This window comes from Symphalangus syndactylus, chromosome 10 (assembly GCF_028878055.3).
Source record: "Symphalangus syndactylus isolate Jambi chromosome 10, NHGRI_mSymSyn1-v2.1_pri, whole genome shotgun sequence".
Classification (NCBI taxonomy): domain Eukaryota; kingdom Metazoa; phylum Chordata; class Mammalia; order Primates; family Hylobatidae; genus Symphalangus; species Symphalangus syndactylus.
Genome location: NC_072432.2, coordinates 97,369,973 through 97,390,353, shown reverse-complemented (window position 1 = coordinate 97,390,353; position 20,381 = coordinate 97,369,973). Strand labels below are relative to the sequence as shown.

At 43.5% G+C, this 20,381-nt stretch overlaps 1 protein-coding gene across 11 annotated transcripts in view; it reads left to right on the top strand.

Annotated features, from left to right (window-relative positions):
* Window positions 1–16,642, top strand: part of PXYLP1 (2-phosphoxylose phosphatase 1) — a 64,384-nt gene extending 47,742 nt beyond the window's left edge. For all 11 annotated transcript variants that reach the window (XM_063610695.1, XM_055295233.2, XM_055295230.2 and 8 more), the window contains 4 exons: window positions 378–536; window positions 1,410–1,536; window positions 9,336–9,475; window positions 14,284–16,642. In XM_063610695.1, the coding sequence (XP_063466765.1) occupies window positions 378–536; window positions 1,410–1,536; window positions 9,336–9,475; window positions 14,284–15,221 (1,364 nt within the window). In that variant the 3' untranslated portion in view covers window positions 15,222–16,642. The remainder of the gene's footprint in view (window positions 1–377; window positions 537–1,409; window positions 1,537–9,335; window positions 9,476–14,283) is intronic.
* Window positions 16,643–20,381: the final 3,739 nt, after the last annotated feature.

Sequence of the window (20,381 nt, the reverse complement as noted above, 5' to 3'; positions counted from 1 at the left end):
TTCAGTGAGGAATGATGGTTTTCCTCCTTCTTGTTGTTACTGGAATTAAAGGGCATTAGGAAGAGGTAATCAGGTCCTAAGAAGTTACTGTGTGAGTTCTTCCTCCAAGTGCCCTGAGTGAGGCCCCTTTGCTTGGGAGGCGCCCCTGGTGTTGAGTAGATGGTAAGGAGAGGGTAGCGGCAGTGAGGAAGGGGCAGGACACAGTGGGGCTCAGAAGCCCTTCTCAAATGGGAAGCTGACTTCTGCTCCACTGAAGTGCACCCTGATTCTCAGGGTAAGAATAGCTCCTCTAAGTGAAATCCAGCCCTGCGCTGGGCCGTGCAGCCGGCCTGGCGCCCCAGGAACTGTGCATCACAACCTGCCTTGCTTCGTTTCAGTCCACCTGATCCCGGTGTCGACAGCTAAGAATGGAGTGAGTAGCAAGAGTCGAAAGAGAATCATGCCCGACCCTGTGACGGAGCCCCCTGTGACAGACCCCGTTTATGAAGCTCTTTTGTACTGCAACATCCCCAGCGTGGCCGAGCGCAGCATGGAAGGTAGGCCTGACTGTGCCACCAGGACAGACACCCCTTTGGGGACTAGTTATTCCAGCAGCATTGCACAGCGGTAAGGAGCAAGATGGCCAGGACCCAAGTCCTGCAGTTGCCACCAGGCTGTGCCCTTGAATGAGTTCCTGGGTCCTTGCATTCTCCTCTATAAAATGGGAGTAACTCGCAGGACTTATGCCTGGGACTGGGGAGGTTTCAGTAACTGCTCTGAACATACCACGTGGCTCACGATCAACCCACCACAAATGTTTGCCATCATCATGATCTTTAGTGAGACAGCAGCAAGGTAGAAGGGTAGCCTTGGCAGGCACTAGTGCAGCACATTGAGACACTCTGCTTTTCAGGGTAGCTTCTTGGGACTTAGGATGTCCACAGGATGTCCTGCTGGCGTCTTGCCATAGAAGTGAGGCAATTTCTACAAGTTTTGCCTTTCTAAAAGTATATCAGAGCATAGTGTTGAATCCTTATTGATCTCTTTATGCCTTCTCTTGTCTCTTGAAAGATTTAAAGCAGAAATCATTGTTTCTAGTATTTCCATGGCTCTCTCCCTGGTCTGTGCATGTGAGTGAGGCCACATTAGTAGTCATGCCCGCATTTCACCGGCCTCCCGTTGTTTCCAGGAGGTCTGGGACATAATCAGCCTACTCACGTTCCTCTGTCCCGCTTTGTAAGACTATTCAGTGCCCCCATCCAGAATGGCAGCCAGGGCCCCTTCACTGTGGCTCTGCAACCCCACGGTGGCCTCTGCTGCCTCCCGCTCAGATTCCCAGCACAAACGTGGCCAGGTCATCCCCTTGGCCCCCTTCTAAAAGGATTGACACCTACTGAGTGATAACCAGACAATGTGCTTCTCTCGCGCAGGTCATGCCCCGCATCACTTTAAGCTGGTCTCAGTGCATGTGTTCATTCGCCACGGAGACAGGTACCCACTGTATGTCATTCCCAAAACAAAGCGACCAGAAATTGACTGCACTCTGGTGGCTAACAGGTAAATTGCACTTTTTCTAAAAGTCATTTTCAAGTATCTGTTAAATCCTGTAGGATAGAGAATGACAGGACCTACACTTGGTGAACCATACTGTTTGCAGGAGCCTGAGCTCAGAGCAGTCCTACATGTGAGTGCCATTATACAGTTGAAAGGACGGAGGCCCACAGAGGTGGGGACACCTGTTTGAAGCAACACAGCAGATATACTGAGCCCAGGCCAGTCTGAGGCTCACCCTCCCACCCTGATATTTTTCACTTTAATAAACAGTTGAGACACAGTACGGTGAGCACTGAGTTAAGAGTCCTCTGCCCCAGCTCACCTGCTCCATTCAGAGCAGCGGGCAAGCCCCTTAGTGCCCTCTGAGCCTCAGCCTCCTGCCTCTGAAACGGGGATCACAAGGCTCCCCATGCAAAGTTGCGGCAAGGAGTAAGTGAGATGACACAGACAAATGCACGTTAGCAATTGCAGAGCCATATAAATGTAAGAATTATTTCACCCTTCTAATTTTTCACTGGAGTAGAGGCAGCCTGTTCTTGGTTGAAAGCCCTTAGGATGAAAAATAATTGAACAGAGAGTGGAAATTGTATGGAAATGGCATGGCCCTAAAATTAGAGGCATAGTTAGCAATAAAATATTGGGCGAGACCTCAGCAAATGTGTCTGGAGGCACATAACATTCTAGCAGAGTTTACTGAATGAGGTCAGGAGACGAAGGAAGTGCTCAGTGGGAAAGACGTTATTTTGATGGAATGCTTCTGGGGTGCCAGCCTGCCCCGGGAGGGCGAGCCTTGTGGTGCCATGGATTACCTCACTACAGCCAGGGCTGTTCTTTAAAAGTGACACTTTGCAGCTTGTCTTGCAGGGCGCCTGTCACAGTGATGCCAGGACCCTCTAATCGGGCCATTTTTGCTGCTCCCATTTGAGAGGTTCAGTTCCTAGGGACCAGTTGGCCTGGCTGCCTCTGCCCTCATTTTCCTTTGCCTAGTTTTATTTTATTGAACATTCTGTATTTTTAGAAGCCACTTTAAATCCTTTGTGTAAAGAAGGTGGAGTATGCATAGTTACTTAATATCATTTAATTAATTTAATCTTTAAAAACAGTAATAGTTGACTCAACATTATAAACAGGTACTTAAGAGTAAGAGTGAGCAGGAACCCCGGTGAAGGGGACCCTCTCTAGGCTGCTGACTCCCCTAGGACTGTGGGATCTGGGTCACCAGCAATACCTGCTGTCTTCCCAGGTGCTACTTCAGCTTTAAAAATTACCAATGCTGTGACCTCCTAAAAGGTGGTGTGCCCTGGAGCGTGCCCATTATTCTAGTCTAGTGAAACGGAATACTGGGGCCAGCGGGCAGGGTGCAGTGAGCTGAACCAAGAACTAGCTGGCGGTCCACAAGTTTGTTGCCCCAGGGTTTCCATCCACAATGACACACCCCGTGACTCTCAAAGCCTTTGTAGTAGAAGCTGCCTCTTTGTGAATGCCATGTACTTTATAAGGAAGGTGCTATTTTAACCCTCATAGTATTACGTTTAGCCAGCATTAAGGTTATTAGTTATTTATATGCCATATTTAGTAAATGCTTTTTTGCATTCATAAATATGAATTAAATATGCTTTTCTACATCCAAAGAAGAGAAAACATCCACTTTGATCAGCATTTATTGCACAAATTTTAGTTTTATGCTTCTATCATGTGCCAGGTACCAGAAGGTAGTACACGAGCCGGCACCTACATGAAGTGAAGGGGCCAGCCCTGTGATGGTCCAGGGACAGAGTGTTCCCAAAGGAGTAAGCAGCAAGTGCAGGGGGCCTGAGGCTGAAAGAACTGGGCGGGTGTGAGCCACAATAAGACCAGGGTATGGCTGGGCTGGAGCAGTGACGGAGGGAGTGGGCTTCTGAGGAGTCGAAGAAGAAAGGCTGCTCCTTGGGGCTGCCCCTGCCCTCAGGGAGCTCAGCACCTTTACAGAGACAGGCCCGGTGCCCAGGACACAGCAGCCCTCAGTGAATAGTAGCTGGCACAGGTGGCAGCAGTGGTCGCAGCATTAGAGAAAGAATAGGAAGAAATGGAAGAAGAGCAAGAAGTAGAAATGGAAGTAGTTTGGGTGCCATATTTGGGGGCATGAGCCAGAAGACGGGCAGCCTGACCTAACCTGGGGCAGGGAGGGGACACGGGGTGGCAGATCAGGGAAGGCCACACAGAGAAAGGGACCAGAAAGGTGTGCAGGAGCAAGTCAGGCAGAAGCTGGTGCTGAATGGCCCCTTGGGCAGTGAGACCAACCCATGCAGTGTGAGGTGGTGGACAGCTTGGCACATTGGGGCCCTCAAAGTTAGTTTCACAGGCTTGAGCAGAAAGTTAATTTCACAGGCTCGAGCGTGGAGTGGAAAACTGGGTGGGAACTAGGTTATCTGAGGCTTCGAATACCCAGCAAGGGAGTGTGTCCAGGCATGAAGGCAGCGAGAGAGCCGGGCAGTGAAAGGGATGAAAAGATGAAGGTCTCAGCCATAGTGTGGAAGATGGATTGGAAGCTGGTGGCAGCTAGTGGTGTTATTATTAGGGTAGTGATCCAGAGGAGAGACTTCACTCAGAATCAGAATCCACATCCTTAAAATGCCCCCACAAGGCCTGAGTGCCCTTCCTCCACCCCTTACCCACCTGACCTTGCCCTCCGCTCTCCTCGTGCTCGCTCACTGTGCTTCAGCCACAATGCTCCTAGCTCTTCCTTCCACATTTGGGCACTGTATGCTGCCTCAGGGCCTTTGCACAGACTGGTTTCTGTCTCTAGAAGGCTCATCCCACAGATAACTTTATGGCCAGTCCTCTTACCTCCTTTAAGTCTTTGCTCAAATGTCACCTTCTCAATAAAACCTACTCAGAACACTCCAGTTAAAATGACAAGGTGCTCCTCCTTCCACCCTGGTCTCCCACAACCCCCTTAGCCTGCTCTTCTCTTTGCCACAGCATCTGTTACTTTCTATCCCAGACAAATACACACACACACACACACACACACACAGTGTTCATTGTGTATTGTCTGCTTCCCCAGGCTAGAAAATAACCTCCCTGAGGGCAGAGATTTTTATTTGTTTTTGTTCACTGCTGCTGCATCCCAAGTACCTAGGACCGTGACTGACATATGAGTGGTGGGGTGTGATTAAATGTTTGTTGAATGAATAAATGATGGCAGCTGAAACTCAGAAAGTGGCAGCAGAGATGGAGAGAGTGAGTGGGTCTTAGAGAAGGTTACAAGGTGGGATCAATAGGACTTGGTGGCAGGTTGGACAGGGGTATGAAAGGCAGGCCCGATGGGGCCCAGGTTTCTGACTGGGTATCTGGCTGGTGGTGGTACCCCTCCGTGGAATTAGAGAACACAGAAGGGAGGTATGGGGGGAAGTTAGTACAGGCATTGGTGCTACATTTGAGCTGTCATGAAACATTCAAGAGACAGTTTCTAGTCAGTAATAGGCTGTATATATATATATTTTTGAGACAGAGTCTCGCTCTGTCACTAGGCTAGAGTGCAATGGCGTGATCTCAGCTTGCTGCAACCTCTGCCTCCCAGGTTCAAGCGATTCTCCTGCCTCAGCCTCCCGAGTAGCTGGGACTACAGGCACGCGCCACCACGCCCAGCTAATTTTTGTATTTTTTATTTTATTTTTTAGTAGAGTCGGGGTTTTCACCATGTTGGCCAGGATGGTCTTGATCTCTTGACCTCATGATCAGCCCACCTCAGCCTCCCAAAGTGCTGGGATTACAGGTGTGAGCCACCCTGCCCGGCCTAGTCTGTATAATTTTGCAGCTCAGCGGCACTGGCTTGCTGGGAGAGAGAGGTTTAGTTGAGAATCTTCAGCATGTTGATGGCATTTGAAGCTGTGGGCTTATATTACAGACAGAACCTGAGGAGTGAGGGATAGGTCAAAACCAGAGTCCTGGGAAACACCAGCCTGTGGTACTCAGAGAGAAAAAGGATTTCAAGAGGGGCCAGGGGTGTTGCAAACGGGGAAAAGCCAGGAGAGCAATGTTATGAGAGCTGAGGAAAGCAGGGCAATGCATCACATCAAGTAAGACCAAAAGGTCCAGAAAGCGAAAAATGAAGAAAAGTACATTGGGCTTATCTTTTCATAATCTCATGTTATTAATATGTAAGATGATAAATTCTTTAATTGGCATGAATTTTAAAAGTCTAGTGTGATTCCAGTTTCCAGCCATGTATGCTCTTTTGGATTATGTTTTCTGGTAACAGTGTCACTGGTCATCTGCCTCCTCTGCTCGCCTTAACATTCTGTGCAGAACTCAGTCATTGCTGAGATTTTAAATAAACAATAAATGTTCTCATGGGTGTGTAGATTAGCCTTAGGTTCAGCCTCAAACTTTGTGGCATAAATAGATGTGAATAATGCATATAAAAGTGAAGATAAGGACTCCAAAGTGAATGACTTGAAGGCTTAAGATAGTAACACTTTTGATTATTTCAGTTTTCATTATGAAGGCAGATTTTCAATGCTCCCACAATAATATGAGTTTTTCCTAAAGAAAAATTTATTTTCATGGATATAATTATGTCTGCATTAGTCAGGATACACCTATTTTGTAAGTTTATTTTGTAGCACAGGGACTCATGAATGCATTACCTTAAATAACAAGGAAGTTTAGCTCTTCCTCATGTGAAGGTCTGAAATGCGTGTTCCAGATCGTGCTAGTCAGCTCCACCTGGTCATTCAGGGCCCCAGGTTTCTTCCAGGTTGTTGCTTCTACCATCCCCTGGGGAAGGCTACATGGTTGAACCCTGGTTGCTGCCATGCCTAAATAATGGCTGGAAGGAAGGAAGAGAATGTGAAGCCGGCATACACATGATCAGAAAGCCTAAACCCAGAAGTGGCATACATCTTTCCGTTCTATTGGCGAATGCGGCTTTACCTCATTTCAGGACCTCAGAAATAGGATCTAACCAAGTTCTTAAGAAGAGAATAGATTTTAGTGTACAACTAGTACACTAGTCTCATCCACAGTAGCCTTTAGTTTTAATACAGTCATCCACAGAGAACTGGTTCCAGGACCCTCCTTGGATACCAGAATCTGAGATGCTCAAGTCCCTTATGTAAAATGGTGTTGTGTTTACATAGAACCTGTGCACATTCTCCCATGTACTTTACATCATCTCTAGATTATTTATAATGCCAAATACAATGTAAATGCTATGTAAATAGTTGTTATTTGTATTATTTTTATTATTGTATTGTTATTTCTTAATGGGTTTTTTCCAAGTATTTTTGGATCCACGGTTGAATCTTCCAATGCAGAATCTGAAGAGATGGAGGGCCAACTATATTTTCATAAAAATCTGAATATTTTAACAAACCATATGGGAACTTATCATATACATTTCTACAGATTATGGAAGGCTTGCTATTTTCATGAAACATCCAAGGATGGGACACTTCACAGTTGAATTCACTCACATATATTTTTAGAACATCTGCTGTGTGCTAAGCACCCTCTGGTCTCCAGGAATGGAGCAGTGGACCAGGCAGACAGGGCCTGGGTAGGCAGATCCAGGTCCAGGACTCGAGTTACCTGGTCTGCTTTCCACTAAAAAGATACAGCCATTTGTTGTCAATTTTTTTTTTCTTTTTCTCTTTTTTTTTTTTTTTGAGTCAGAGTCTCTCTTTGTCACCTAGGCTGGAGTACAGTGGTACAATCACAGCTCACTGCAGCCTCGACCTCCTGGACTCATGTGATCCTCCTGCTTTAGCCTCCTGAGTGGCTGAGACTATAGGCCTGTGCCACCATGCCTGGCTAGTTTTTGTATTTTTTATAGAGACACGGTCTCGCTATGTTGGCCAGTCTCAAACTCCTGGCCCCAAGCAATCCTCCCACCTCGGCCTCCCAAAATGCTAGGTTTACAGGCATGAGCCACCATGCCTGGCCTGTTAGCTATTCTTTAAATGAAGTTTTTCTTCCACAAATCTTCATCTTTGCATGCCAAAAACAAACAACACAACAAGAACAAAAAAAAAAAACAAAAATAAAAAACATTGGAATGAATGCAGTTAGATGTCATTAAGCAGTTAGATGCCCTGAAAACCTGGGTCACCTCAGCAAACACTTCCAGTCGTGAAATTCCATTTCTAAAATTGGCAGCAAAGCTTTCTCAGATCCTCAAAGAAACCTCCAACCTGAAATAATGGCCTGGTGCAGAACATTTGACTCCTGTTGATGGATAGCCTTTGTTTATGTGGATTACTCTTGGCAGCCTCATTGTCAGTCTGGACATTCTATTTCCCAGTTTGCAAACATTTATGTGCTTTAGCCTCAGGCAAAATAACGTACCCTGTTTTTGTGGAAAGGCATAACTCCCTTTAGCCATCCAGGGTGATTTATTAGACTATACTACATGTCTGGATTAGTATTCTCTAATTTAAAAACATATTTTTAAAAGATGGATTTTTTTTTTTAGCTTTATGTTGTTGATAGATAATAAACCCATTTTGGCAGCCATTTTTAAAGCACTTTCAAAGTTAATTGGGCCCTCAGACAGCAGGGGTTTGCCATTAGAACAGTTTATCTTTGCTTCTTTTCATGCTGATTCTTACAGAGTTTAGTCATGAACTACTCTATCCGTCCACTTCTCTTCAGCTGGAAAATGTATATACATTCATAGGCTACTTCATTATTCAAAGAAGAGATGTTTATATTCATAGGTCATTTCATTATTCAGGGTAATTGTGTATTAGTGACTAGAAAGATTTACTACATATACTTTGTGGCAGAAATATAGATACTCTCAGATCTCATATATAAACTTTTTCTGACATTTATTATTACCCTATATTAGATGAGAGGTTGTATGTCCAAAACGTGGAGTGGATTGTAAAGAGGTATAGAGATCCTGGTTATCTTATTCAGTTAACAATTTTCCTAAAGGGAGATTTTTCAGAGGTCAGAAAAACTAAGGATTATGGGTGACCTCGGTAAAGGATAGGGTAGATTTTCTAGGAGGAAGGGATAGCTTGTGGAAAGTAGGGGAAGTGTTGAAGAATGAGGTGCGTTGTGCTTTGGAGGAAAGAAGGCCTTTGGCTTGGTGTGGCCAGGGCACAGTTTTAGGGTAGAAAGTGCCAATGAGTACCAGGGCGAGGCCCAGAACAGAGTGACAGGCTGTGTGTGGTCCCTTCCAGAAGGTGGTGATAGGGAAAGGCAGTGACTGGTCAGAGTTACCTTTTAAATCAATCCTTCTGGCGGTGGAGAAGGCAAGATTATTAGAGGGGCATGCTTAATCAGCAAGAAGACCAATAAAGAGCCCATTGCCAGCCAGACAAAAGCTGCCTGAGGCCAGAATCTAGGTAGTAGCTGTGAGGATGAAGGAGAAGGGGATGGAGAAGCACCAGGAGAAAGAATCTGCAAGACATGGGGAGCAGACAGCACGTGCAGGGGCAGGGAATGGAGAGAGTGGGATGACGCCCAGCCTAGGCGTGACTGCTGGGTGGGTGTTGGCAGTCTCCCGGAGAGCGAGCCCGGAAGGCGGTGCAGGTTGGGGAGCCGGAAGATAGACGGCGAAGCTGAATCCCACAGTACTGAGTTCAGCAGAGGTTAGGAACTCCGGCCAACCTCACAGAGGGGATTTCGTGTGTCAGTGTCAGTGGTCGAGAAATAATGAAATTGGAATTGAAAAGTGATTAAGCCGGTATCTGTTACTGTGGGTGCAAAAGGCTGCGACACACGTGGGATTTGGCTTGCTGAAGCTGGAAACTGTTTGGACTCTTCTGGAGCACTCGGACCTCTAACTCTCTCTATCATCTTTCTAGGAAACCATATCACCCAAAACTGGAAGCTTTCGTTAGTCACATGTCAAAAGGATCCGGAGCCTCTTTCGAAAGCCCCTTGAACTCCTTGCCTCTTTACCCAAATCACCCACTGTGTGAGATGGGAGAGCTCACACAGACAGGTATGTGTGACCCCCATGCGCTCAGGGGTTCCCCGACCCGCTCTTCTGCTTGCATACCTTCCAAGCAGTTCTCCTGGGCGGAGTGCTGTGCAGCTCAGAGGGGGTAAGCAAAGACTGGCTCTGCAAGGAGCTCGGTCACCAGGGCCTCTAAATAAACATCAGAGTTCTCAAAACTAAATAGAACCTTTCTCCTTCTTACAAAAACAATACGTGTTCATGAAGATAAATTAGGAAAGACAAGTAAAAAGAAGAAAAAGTTTAAGCAACCATAATTCCACCACAGAAATAGACCCTTAAAGGTAACTCTTCTTCCTGTGCTTATGCACACACACACATCTTACTAAACACACTATTTCATAACCCACTTTTCCACTCGACAACACAGTTTGGTGATATTTCCCTATGAATAACTGTTTATCCACAACATCATTTGTGATAGCTCCATATTCTTTCACTCTGGATGGGCAGTTGATCATTTATTTAACTAACCTCATGTTCTCAGATATTTCTAACAAAACTTCTAATAGGTTTTCATGTACAAGATCTCAGGGAGGAAAATGCATGGCACATTTCTACTGCATGTGGAGTCTGGCTGAGCTGAATCCTCACAGAAGCACAGCTTTCCCTCCGCAGCCCTAGTCAGACCATGTGCAGTCAGTTCACCGTCAGGGTAGGTTGGTGAGTTAACTGTGGAGTCACCTTTGCTGAGAATAGAGGAACAGGTGGTCCTTCAAGAGGTTTCAGTTTTCTGATTCTTCAGTCTGGAACCTCAGAGGACCTTTGCTTGGTCACCAGCCTTTATGGGTGAATTGGGAAGACTCATTGGCCGTGTTCTGTTTTCATCTTGCATCAGCATCTTAGGACCTCAGCAGGGATGGAGGGAAGGTCTCTGTCCTATAGTTGGTCCTCTTAGGTTTTGCTGTTATTACTGGGGGAATGATATTGGGTGACATAGTGGAGCAAGCTGAAGCCTCTGGAGGACTAGCCATGGATAAGGAGTTGTGTCAAAAGCCTTTGGCAATTAGTTCCACATGCATTACTTTAGAACAAGGGTTTTCATCCTAGCAGATCCAACACCCCCTTTGATTACACAATTAACTATTTTGCAATCTCCCTCAACTATCATGAAGTAAAATTTAAATATAATATAACCAGCCAGGCATGGTGCCTCACGCCTGTAATCCCAGCACTTTGGGAGGCTGAGGCAGGATAATCGTTTGAGCCTGAGGGTTCAAGAGCAGTCTGAGCAACATAGTGGAACCCCATCCCCACAAACAATTTTTTAAAATTAGCCAAGTGTGGTGGCATGTGCCTGTAGTCCCAGCTACTCAGGTGGCTGAGGCGGGAGGACCACTTGAGCCCAGGAGGTCAAGGCTGCAGTGAACCATGATCATGCCACTGCACTCCAGCCTGAGTGACAGACTGAGGCCCTGTCTCAATGAATGAATGAATGAATGAATGAATGAATGAATGAATGTAATCTTTCTATGCAGTTAATTATTTAAAAGTTATACCAGGGTCCCCAGCTATAACAAAAAGAAACTAATTTATTACCTAATTATATGTGTCTCTGTATAAATGCTTAAGAATAGCTACACTAGAAAATAGAATGAAATCTTCAAATGCTTGTACCTAAATGTGACTCTGACAACTACAAATGCAGATGATTGATGGATGCTGTATTGGTGACTCTAATACCACATGTCAGGACATGGTTTTTCTGGAATTCTGATTAAAACAAAGTATAGATGTTCCTTAGTTTATATTGTATTTCTGGAAAATTCAGTGAACATTAATATTATACAAAAATGGTTTTGTGTTCTAGACACAAAAAAACAGAATTAGATTCTACAGGCTAAAGTATTCAAATATGTTTTGCACATGATGGAATGTCTCGTGCTGCATTCAAAAGTTGTGTGGGACAAAGACACGTGTCCCTTCTGGAGACTATCTAGCCCTCCAGCCATTACCCACTAGGTGCCAGGAATGCCTTTCCCCATATTATTGTAATAACTCCACCCCCAAGCCCTCTCTGAAGGCAGTAGCACTCTTGCTGAGAACTGCTGGTTAGATTCTCTGGTTAAAAATAACAGAAAACACCTCAAGCGAAAAAGGGAAATTTATTAGAAGGATTCAGGAATGACTCACAGACTCCGAGATCAAGAGTGTAACCAGGCCTCTAGAGACTGGAACCAGGAATAAAAAAGCTGTCTTGTCCTTGCCTCTCTCTGTAATCTTTTGCTGTGTCTATCAACAAAATTACAGTCCCAGCCACACACACAGATGAACTTGCAAATCCAAATTCTTGAGAGAGGGAGAATCCTTGAGGTCCTAGGGGTTAGCATCCATCAGCCCTGGCTAACAGGTCAGGGTGACTGTGCAGAGAACAGGAGGTGAGGGCACCAGTCTCTGGATCCAGGAGCTGCTACCTGAGAAGAGGCTGGGGGGTTGGCCCTCAGACACCTAATCATTCATTGAGATCTTTCTTCTCAACTCATCTATCATCATCATCGTTTCTAAATTAGTGTTACTCTAGAAATCATTTTTGTAATACTATCTGCTCCTGTTTCCTCATTCTCTTTTAATGGTCACTTTTATTTCTATTTTAAATATCATGAAAAATGCATGGCTGTTAATAATCATCTTTTGTCCCTGGCGCACTTATGGCACCCTACAGTAACTATGTAAGGTAAGATTGCTCATGAGTGCCTACCCTGTTGAAGATACTTTGGCAGCTGCTGAGTGTGAGAGGGTAGCAGGATGAATAGGACCCTCCTGCCTGTCCTAAAGAAGCCTCCAGCTGCAGCACACAATGCGCGTGGAAACAACTGCCTGTGATGCCAGGTACTGCAGGGCCTTAGAGAGTAAACACAGGCCTTGGAGTCAGACAGACCTGTAGCATGGGGAGGAGCCTGTCTTCCCGGTGGCTGGTGGTGAATTCGATGAGGTAGCATGTGCAGAGTGCCTAGTGCAGTGCCGGCATATGAGAGGCTGCCAATAAATGCAGCTGATGTTGTTATGGTCCAGCAGCATATGGGAAGAGAAAGGAATTATTAACTTGACTAGGAAGAAGAAGAAGGAAAGCACTACAAAGAAGACAGTGTTGGAGCCAGGCCCTGGGAGGATTTCTCTAGGGAGAGAAAGGGGAACGGTATGAACAAAGCCATGAAGATGCAGGCTATGTTTGGCAAGTATAAGAAGCCCTAAATAGCTAGAACTTAGTATTTTGGCATGAAAATGTAAGGGACTAAGAGCACAAAATTAGGACCAGATGGGGCCTTGGGTTTTAGCTCTGCCACTTTTTAACTGTGAATGGTCCAAGACCTTCGTTTCTTCATCTATAAAATAAGGAAAATGGGGGTAACATAATAATATACCTTCTTCATTGGGTTTTTGTGAGGATTAAATGAGAAAGACCTGGCACACAGTAAGCACTCTAACTTTATGTGGCCTAACCAAATCAAATAGGCCCAGCAATGAACTAGGGCAAGACACAGAATCGAATGTTTGTCTCTCACGGTTTGCATGTTTTTTTGCAAAGCGTCTTGGAAATGCTAAAGTCTGTTCCAGCCTTTAGTTCCTGGGTTCCTGGGGGAGTTCTGTTCTCAGCACTCTTCATTCACAGTAGGACCCAGACATCCTTTGTGGGTTTTGCTGAGCTGTTCCCTTTCCCAGGGGAACATATTTCCCTCTGTCTCACAATTTTCAGCTGAAGTTGTCTCATGTTTGCAGTGGGACTTTTCATACTGTTTGGACATCTGAATAAATGGTGTCACTGGTCACAGGGCCTGTGTGTAGAACTCATCCCCATGACAGATTGTGTCCCGTTACCTCCTACTAAGCTTGTTTTTGTCTTGGGTTGCCTTCTCCTGCTTAAAAAGATAAGGCTTTTTCCAATGTTAAAAGTTAATTTATTATCATACTGTGATAGTTCAAAACTAAAACAGTACTAGGAGGTAAACTTTAAATTCTTGCTTCTACCCATGTTCCATCCACCTCATTTTTGTACCTCCGTCACCCCCAGAGAACCATTGAGATTAGTTTCTTATACAACGTTCCAAAGTTTCTCTATGCAAAACTCAGGCTGCAAATACACATTCTTATTTTTCCCTCTTTTTCTTTTTAAAGGAGCATAATCAACATGCTGTTCTACACTTGGCTTTTTTCAAGTATTCTATCTGGGTATCAGGAGATTGTTCCATATCATACAGAGGATGCATGTGTGTTGATGAGTCTGTAAAGCCCCCAGGATCAGGCAGAACGTACCCAGCAGGTTATCAGAGAACATTCGGTTGGCAGGCTGGGGAGGATGGGGTCAAAGAGGGGACTCTCCAGCAGTGAGGAGACAACAAGAAGCAGGGAATCTGCAGTCAGCCTTCGCCTGAGTGGTTTCACTGAGCACTTGCTGCACACCGAGGAATGCTGGACAGGAGGGAAAAACCTCTTCTCAGGCCCATGCAATTATAGATATCCCCTGGCTGGGTGACTTTGAACGCTGAGACCCACCAGTCACAACACTTTCCCCAGGGAAGAGGCCAGTCTGGAGGACAAGTGCAAGGCAGATGGTCCAAAGGCCATGGTTCTCAAGGCCAGGGCCCCGCTCTGCTCATCCTTCATGGATACCCCCAAGAGGCTCCCTTCACAAGCTGTTGTGAACTCCAGCTTGTAACTTCCACACCATGGGGAAACAGGCTGGATGCCATTCTCTTGCCCTAAAACACTCCAGAGCCAGACACTGACTCCACCTCCCCTTGCTGTTTCTTTTGCTCAGCTGGAAGTAAGGAAAGCTTTGTGTGCTTGTGTTTCAGGAGTCGTGCAGCATTTGCAGAATGGCCAGCTGCTGAGGGACATCTATCTAAAGAAACACAAACTACTGCCCAATGATTGGTCTGCAGACCAGCTCTATCTAGAGACCACTGGGAAAAGCCGGACCCTACAAAGTGGGCTGGCCTTGCTTTATGGCTTTCTCCCAGATTTTGACTGGAAGAAGATTTATTTCAGGCACCAGCCAAGTGCGCTGTTCTGCTCTGGAAGCTGCTATTGCCCAGTAAGAAACCAGTATCTGGAAAAGGAGCAGCGTCGTCAGTACCTCCTACGTTTGAAAAACAGCCAGCTGGAGAAGACCTATGGGGAGATGGCCAAGATCGTGGATGTCCCCACCAAGCAGCTTCGAGCTGCCAACCCCATAGACTCCATGCTCTGCCACTTCTGCCACAATGTCAGCTTTCCCTGTACCAGAAATGGCTGTGTTGACATGGAACACTTCAAGGTAATTAAGACCCATCAGATCGAGGATGAAAGGGAAAGACGGGAGAAGAAATTGTACCTCGGGTATTCTCTCCTGGGTGCCCACCCCATCCTGAACCAAACCATCAGCCGGATGCAGCGTGCCACCGAGGGCAGGAAAGAAGAGCTCTTTGCCCTCTACTCTGCTCATGATGTCACTCTGTCACCAGTTCTCAGTGCCTTGGGCCTTTCAGAAGCCAGATTCCCAAGGTTTGCAGCCAGGTTGATCTTTGAGCTTTGGCAAGACAGAGAAAAGCCCAGTGAACATTCTGTCCGGATTCTTTACAATGGCGTTGATGTCACATTCCACACCTCTTTCTGCCAAGACCACCACAAGCATTCTCCCAAGCCCATGTGCCCACTTGAAAACTTGGTCCGCTTTGTCAAAAGGGACATGTTTGTAGCCCTGGGTGGCAGTAGTACAAATTATTATGATGCATGTCACAGGGAAGGATTCTAAAAAGTATGCAGTATAGCAGTGTAGAATCGATGCCAATACAGAGCACAGGGAAAGGTCCACTTCTAGTTTTGTTTGTTGCTAAGGGTAGAAGATAATTGCTTTTTAAAGGCTAAATATTGTTTGTGGGAACCACAGATGGTTGGGGTTGAACAGTAAGCACGTTGCTATAATATGGTACCTGAATTGCTTGGTACAAAATGGCCAGTTCACACAGGAATAGAAGGTACTTTATCATAGCCAGACTTCGCTTAGAATGCCAGAATAATATAGTTCAAGACCTGAAGTCTCCAATCCAAGTTTGCACTCTTCTGGCCTGCCCCATGGTACTATGTGATAGAACCAGCACACCTCAACCAAAATTTTTTTAATCTTAGATATTTTTACCTTGTCCTTGTTAAGAATTTCTTGAAGTGATTTATCTAAAATAAAAGTTGGCAAACTTTTTCTGTAAAGGGCCAGATTGTAAATATTTCAGACTGTGTGGACCAAAAGGCCACATACAGTCTCTGTCATAACTACTCAACTCTGTTTCTGAAGCAGGAAAGCAACCACAGACAGTACGTAAAGGAATATGTGTAGCTGGGTTCCCAGGCTGGACAAAACAGATGGTGGCCAGATTTGGCCCCTGGGCTGTAGTTTGCTGACCCCGATCTAAAAAATAGGCTATACGACAATTGCACTTCCAGCACTTTGAGAACGAGTTGAATACCAAGAATTATTCAATAGTTCCTCCAGTAACTTCTGCTAGAAACACAGAATTTGGTCTGTATCTGACACTAGAACAAAACTTGAGGGTAAATAAACATTGAATTAGAATGAATCATAGAAAACTGATTAGAAGAATACTTGATGTTTATGATGATTGTGGTACAAGATAGTTTTAAGTATGTTCTAAATATTTGTCTGCTGTAGTCTATTTGCTGTATATGCTGAAATTTTTGTATGCCATTTAGTATTTTTATAGTTTAGGAAAATATTTTCTAAGACCAGTTTTAGATGACTCTTATTCCTGTAGTAATATTCAATTTACTGTACCTGCTTGGTGGTTAGAAGGAGGCTAGAAGATGAATTCAGGCATTTTCTTCCAATAAAACTAATTATGGCTCATTCCCTTTGACAAGCCGTAGAACTGGATTCATTTTTAAACCATTTTCATCAGTTTCAAACGGTAAATTCTGATTGATTTTTAAATGCGTTTTTGGAAGAACTTTGCTATTAGATAGTTTACAGATCTTTATAAGGTGTTTTATATATTAGAAACAATTATAATTACATCTGTGATTTCTGAACTAATGGTGCTAATTCAGAGAAATGGAAAGTGCAAGTGAGATTCTCTGTTGTCATCGGCATTCCAACTTTTTGTTTTTGTCCAGTGTTGCATTTGAATATGTCTGTTTCTATAAATAAATTTTTGAAGAATACCTATACTATACAACTAATGGTTTGTACCTATAAGTCACTCGAGTTATTTTCAAGTAAGAGCCAGTATTTTATTTTTGCCCCTTCATTCAAATGTCATGCAGAGAACCAGTATTTTAAAATTTTATTTTAACTGCTTTACTTATTGCTGAAAGTTGTGTTATCTCTCAAGTATTCAAAGACTAAATGTGTTTTCTTTCCTTCCCACTCACAATATATCTGAATTAGAACTGCTAAACACAGCTTGAAGATTTAAAAATAAAAGTGACTCGGAAGATTTTTTAAAAAATCAATTGATAGTATCGGTTGGTAAAAATAAATATTGTGGCTAAGAGTCAACACCAAAAGTGTAGATAACAGTTTTGTCTTCTAAGACACTGGTATGCACAGCATCAAAATATCTTCCTCACTATCAAGTTCCGAGACACTTCATTCCATAACAAACACTAAGCACAGAGGTGAGATCAGTGGACGTGGTCATATCCTTGGTTTCTGGGCAGTGGTCTAATGACTTAACTCATGACAGGCCTGGGTGTATACATGCATAATTTAGCTTCCTTGTTTTTATGATTAATACATGCCCACTAGAAAATAACCAATACTGAAAAACAACTTCAGAAGTGATGTTCTCATCTCATCCCACCTCCAGAGGTAACGTTGTGAGCTGTCTGACAGATATTCTTCTGGAAAAGTTCCATGCAGATTCAGAAATATATGTAGTTTTCAATGGGAACTAGATCATTTTATATATATGTAAATATATATAATATATGTGTGTGTATATATATATATAGTTCTGTGACTGGCTTCCCTTAAAAATATTTTTCCTTTAAAAATATTTTTTAATAACTTGTATCTTTTAATAGTATGTCTTAGAAGTATTTCTCTTTAACAATGCAATTATTTATTTATTTTTCTTTTTTATTATATTTTAAGTTCTAGGGTACATGTTCACAACGTGCAGGTTTGTTACATATGTATATATGTGCCATGTTGGTGTGCTGCACCCATTAACTTGTCACTTACATTAGGTATATCTCCTAATGCTATCCCTCCCCCCAACCCCCCACCCCACAACAGGCCTCAGTGTCTGATGTTCCCCTTCCTGTGTCCAAGTGTTCTCATTGTTTAATTCCCACCTATGAGTGAGAACATGCGGTGTTTGGTTTTTTGTCCTTGCAATAGTTTGCTGAGAATGATGGTTTCCAGCTTCATCCATGTCCCTACAAAGGACATGAACTCATCGTTTTTTATGGCTGCATAGTATTCCATGGTGTATATGTGCCACATTTTCTTAATCCAGTCTATCATTGATGGACATTTGGGTTGGTTCCAAATCTTTGCTATTGTGAATAGTTCCGCAATAAACATACGTGTGCATGTGTCTTTATAGCAGCATGATTTATAATCTTTTGGGTATATACCCAGTAATGGGATGGCTGGGACAAATGGTATTTCTAGTTCTAGATCCTTGAGGAATCGCCACAATGTCTTCCACAATAGTTGAACTAGTTTACAGTCCCACCAACAGTGTAAAAGTGTTCCTATTTCTCCACATCCTCTCCAGCACCTGTTTCCTGACTTTTTAATGATGGCCATTCTAACTGATGTAAGATGGTATCTCATTGTGGTTTTGATTTGCATTTCTCCGATGGCCAGTGATAATGAGCATTTTTTCATGTGTCTGTTGGCTGCATAAATGTCTTCTTTTGAGAAGTGTCTGTTCATATCCTTTGCCCACTTGTTGATGGGGTTGTTTGTTTCTTGTAAATTTGTTTGAGTTCTTTGTAGATTCTGGATATTAGCCCTTTGTGAGATGAACAGATTGCAAAAATTTTTTCCCATTCTGTAGGTTGCCTGTTCACTCTGATGGTAGTTTCTTTTGCTGTACAGAAGCTCTTTAGTTTAATTAGATCCCCTTTTTCAATTTTGGCTTTTGTTGCCATTGCTTTTGGTGTTTTAGAGATGAAGTCCTTGCCCATGCCTATGTCCTGAATGGTATTGCCTAGGTTTTTTTCTAGGTTTTTTATGGTTTTAGGTCTTACGTTTAGGTCTTTAATCCATCTTGAATTAATTTTTGTATAAGGTGTAAGGAAGGGATCCAGTTTCAGCTTTCTACATATGACTAGCCAGTTTTCCCAGCACCATTTATTAAATAGGGAATCCTTTCCCTAGTTCTTGTTTTTGTCAGGTTTGTCAAAGATCAGATGGTTGTAGATGTGTGGTATTATTTCTGAGGGATCTGTTCTGTTCCATTGGTCTGTATCTCTGTTTTGGTACCAGTACGGTGCTGTTTTGGTTACTGTAGCCTTGTAGTATAGTTTGAAGTGAGGTAGCGTGATGCCTCCAGCTTTGTTCTTTTGGCTTAGGATTGACTTGGCAATGCAGGCTCTTTTTTGGTTTCATATGAACTTTAAGGTAGTTTTTTTCCAATTCTGTGAAGAAAATCATTGGTAGCTTGATGGGGATGGCATTGAATCTATAAATTACCTTGGGCAGTATGGCCATTTTCATGATATTGATTCTTCCTATCCATGAGCATGGAATGTTCTTCCATTTGTTTGTGTCCTCTTTTATTTCATTGAGCAGTGGTTTATAGTTCTCCTTGAAGAGGTCCTTCACATCCCTTGTAAGTTGGATTCCTAGGTATTTTATTCTCTTTGAAGCAATTGTGAATGGGAGTTCACTCATGATTTGGCTGTTTGTCTGTTATTGGTGTATAAGAATGCTTGTGATTTTTGCACATTGATTTTGTATCCTGAGACTTTGCTGAAGTTTTTTATCAGCTTAAAGGAGATTTTGGGCTGAGACGATGGGGTTTTCTAGATATACAATCATGTCATCTGCAAACAGGGACAATTTGACTTCCTCTTTTCCTAATTGAATACCCTTTGTTTCTTTCTCGTGCCTGATTGCCTTGGCCAGAACTTCCAACACTATGTTGAATAGGAGTGGTGAGAGGGCATCCCTGTCTTGTGCCAGTTTTCAAAGGGAATGCTTCCAGTTTTTGCCCATTCAGTATGATATTGGCTGTAGGTTTGTCATAAATAGCTCTTATTATTTTGAGATATGTCCCATCAATACCTAATTTATTGAGAGTTTTTAGCATGAAGGGCTGTTGAATTTTGTCAAAGGCCTTTTCTGCATCTATTGAGATAATCGTGTGGTTTTTGTCTTTGGTTCGGTTTATATGCTGGATTACGTTTATTGATTTGCGTATGTTGAACCAACCTTGCATCCCAGGGATGAAGTCCACTTGATCATAGTGGATAAGCTTTTTGATGTGCTGCTGGATTCGGTTTGCCAGTATTTTATTGAGGATTTTTGCATCAGTGTTCAAAAGGGATATTGGTCTAAAATTCTCTTTTTTTGTTGTGTCTCTGCCAGGCTTTCGTATCAGGATGATGCTGGCCTCATAAAATGAGTTAGAGAGGATTCCCTCTTTTTCTTTTGATTGGAATAGTTTCAGAAGGAATTGTACCAGCTCCTCCTTGTACCTCTGGTAGAATTGAGCTGTGAATCCGTCTGGTCCTGGACTCTTTTTGGTTGGTAGGCTCTTAATTATTGCCTCAATTTCAGAGCCTGTTATTGGTCTATTCAGAGATTCCACTTCTTCCTGGTTTAGTCTTGGGAGGGTGTATGTGTCCAAGAATTTGTCCATTTCTTCTAGATTTTCTAGTTTATTTGCATAGAGGTGTTTATAGTGTTCTCTGGTGGTAATTTGTATTTCTGTGGGATTGG